At 30.1% G+C, this 2,316-nt stretch overlaps 2 protein-coding genes across 2 annotated transcripts; both read right to left on the reverse strand.

The window, feature by feature from the left end:
* Positions 1-121: 121 nt before the first annotated feature.
* On the reverse strand, positions 122-1,681 carry LOC111032864 (zinc finger MYM-type protein 1-like; the record flags this gene model as incomplete). The annotated part of the gene is made up of 5 exons (XM_022313327.1): positions 1,489-1,681; positions 1,193-1,385; positions 776-1,100; positions 458-710; positions 122-382 (listed from the first exon to the last, which is right to left on the reverse strand). Coding segments are annotated over exons 1-5 (1,225 nt in total), but the record flags the coding sequence as incomplete, so codon positions are not given.
* Positions 1,682-1,787: 106 nt separating this feature from the next.
* On the reverse strand, positions 1,788-2,310 carry LOC111032865 (zinc finger MYM-type protein 5-like). Its single transcript, XM_022313328.1, has 2 exons — positions 2,185-2,310; positions 1,788-2,012 (listed from the first exon to the last, which is right to left on the reverse strand). The coding sequence occupies exons 1-2, from the start codon at positions 2,188-2,190 to the stop codon at positions 1,818-1,820; spliced, it is 201 nt and encodes a 66-aa protein (XP_022169020.1). The 5' UTR covers positions 2,191-2,310; the 3' UTR covers positions 1,788-1,817.
* Between the last annotated feature and the right edge of the window lie 6 nt (positions 2,311-2,316).

The raw sequence follows: 2,316 nt of genomic DNA on the forward strand, positions 1-2,316 counted from the left end.
ATATTGGATCTATAATAGTCATGCACAGACTCAATTGACTCGATTGGTTCAGCTGCTGCGCTTGTTGATGTAGTTAGTATGAAATTGTTAAGATGCATTGGCTCATTTCTTTTCCTCTTACCTCGTGCTAGGTATGGAATTTCAATTGTAACATTATTTTCATCTGCAAATTGTTGTATCGACTGCCAAAGATCAGTAAAAGAATCTGGAGTACGAGAAGTTTCAAAACTTGTTATAACACTATTGATTATCTCTACTGCTTTTCCCAAGGTGGCATTTTTGTCTTGCATCATGTTACTCATGACATTAATGATGCTAAGTACTTCGCGTATAACAAACAAATTTACAATAAAAGAACCTTTTTGTAAATTAGTAAGTATTCCTGTTGAAGTAAAAGTTCTATTAGGATTTTTAAATACATTAAAATGAAATGTGTTTTACAATTTATAAATATTACCTAAAGCTTCATTTACATCTTTGTCATTGTCATTTTCAATTTCTTCTTGTAATACATGAATAATTGCTTGGTAACAGTCTAAGACAGCATCACAATTTTTGTACCTGCAATTCCACCTTGTATCACTTATTTTTCCAATTGTTTTAATTTTTAACCCCAATTTTTTTTGCATATCAATGAGCTGTTGATTTTTTGTCGGATAAGAAAAATGAACATAAATACTTTCTAACGTATTAAATAAACATCTTGTATCCTTAAATAAAAAAGTTAAACACAAATTAAAATTTACACATTAGTTCATACATTTATTACACTTACTTTTACAAATTTACACATGTCAACAACAACTAGATTAACACGGTGTGCCATACAATGGGTATATACTGCGTAAGGATATTTGTTTTGAATTTTGGCTTGAACGCCGTTAAATTTTCCAGCCATAACGGAAGCTCCATCATATGACTGACCAATAATTTGTGCTTTATCACTTAAATTACAAGCTTTGAAATAATCAAAAATATGTTGACTTAGAGCTTGGGCATCTTGTTTAACAGAACAATCTATAAATCCTAAAAATCTCTCATGGATATTTAAATCTTTTGTGTACCTAACACATAAAGCCATTTGTTCTTCCTTATAACAACTGAAAAAATATTTATAGAACACATTTACAACACAATTTTTATTGTTTATTATAATTTTAAGTTATTAATAAATATTAGGTTAAGTACCAACCGTGCTTCATCACACATTACACCAAACACACCATCTCCTATTTCTTGTATAATTGTGTCTCTTACACTATCAGCACACAGACTAATAAGTTGTTCTTGTATTGAATGACTAGTATAGTTAATAGAACTTTTAAATTTTTCAGCAAATTCAGGTATATGTTTGGAAAATAAAATACAAGTTTCTATGAAATTCCCTAAAAAAATTGAGTTGGACTTGGGTAAGGGGGATAAGTCTAAACCTTATTTTTTATATTTACTGATAAAATTGTTTTGGTGTAATAAATATTATAGATATACCTCGATTTAATGATGTCTTGCTCTCATCATGACCTCTATATGCTAATCCTTGAGAAGCTATATGTATAACTATGTCTATTAGCATTTTAACATATTTTCTGTTAGATTCAACCACCAATTTATGATTTGACATCAATTGTGTATGAACACTACTATGTGATTTCCCAGACCTATATGCAATCCATCGGGCCATAGATGTTAAATGAGCTTCAGTCCCATTATGTGCTTCTAGCTTTGTTAACTTTTTATCTTTTTTCCCTCTGGATCCGCTTAACTATGAAATTAAATATATTATTAAAATTTGCATAAAAATATGACTAAATAATATTTTATAAAATACTTACTTTTTTCCAATTTCTGAATCCTATTGATGTAAATGAAGGTTCTACTGAGCCTGTCCCAAAAATTCGGCATGCATAACAAAATATGGCATCTTCAGAAACACTATATTCAACCCATTCAAATTTGTTATAGTATGATTCACTGAAGCTCCGGTTTTGCACTCCAAACTTGCTCAAAGGAAACTATTTTTATTTAATAAGAAAAACATTATTAAGATATTTATTTTTTCTGCATTTACAATTATAGCTAATATCAATAGAAAAAATATTCTTAAGGTGGCCATAGGTGGTGACTCCACCCTGGCACCCTATTAATAACAAAAATTAATTTATTTTATTTTAAAATTTTAGTTACCTTCATTTTTGGCTGAATAGGACCTGAATTTAGGTGTCCTAAATCATCGATAGTCTGTCTGGTATTTATAGTACTGACCACATCAATGGAGCAAGACGCAGAGCTAGACGTTTCTGCCTCGACGGGCTCGAC

This window comes from Myzus persicae, unplaced genomic scaffold (genome assembly GCF_001856785.1).
Source record: "Myzus persicae strain clone G006 unplaced genomic scaffold, MPER_G0061.0, whole genome shotgun sequence".
NCBI lineage: Eukaryota > Metazoa > Arthropoda > Insecta > Hemiptera > Aphididae > Myzus > Myzus persicae.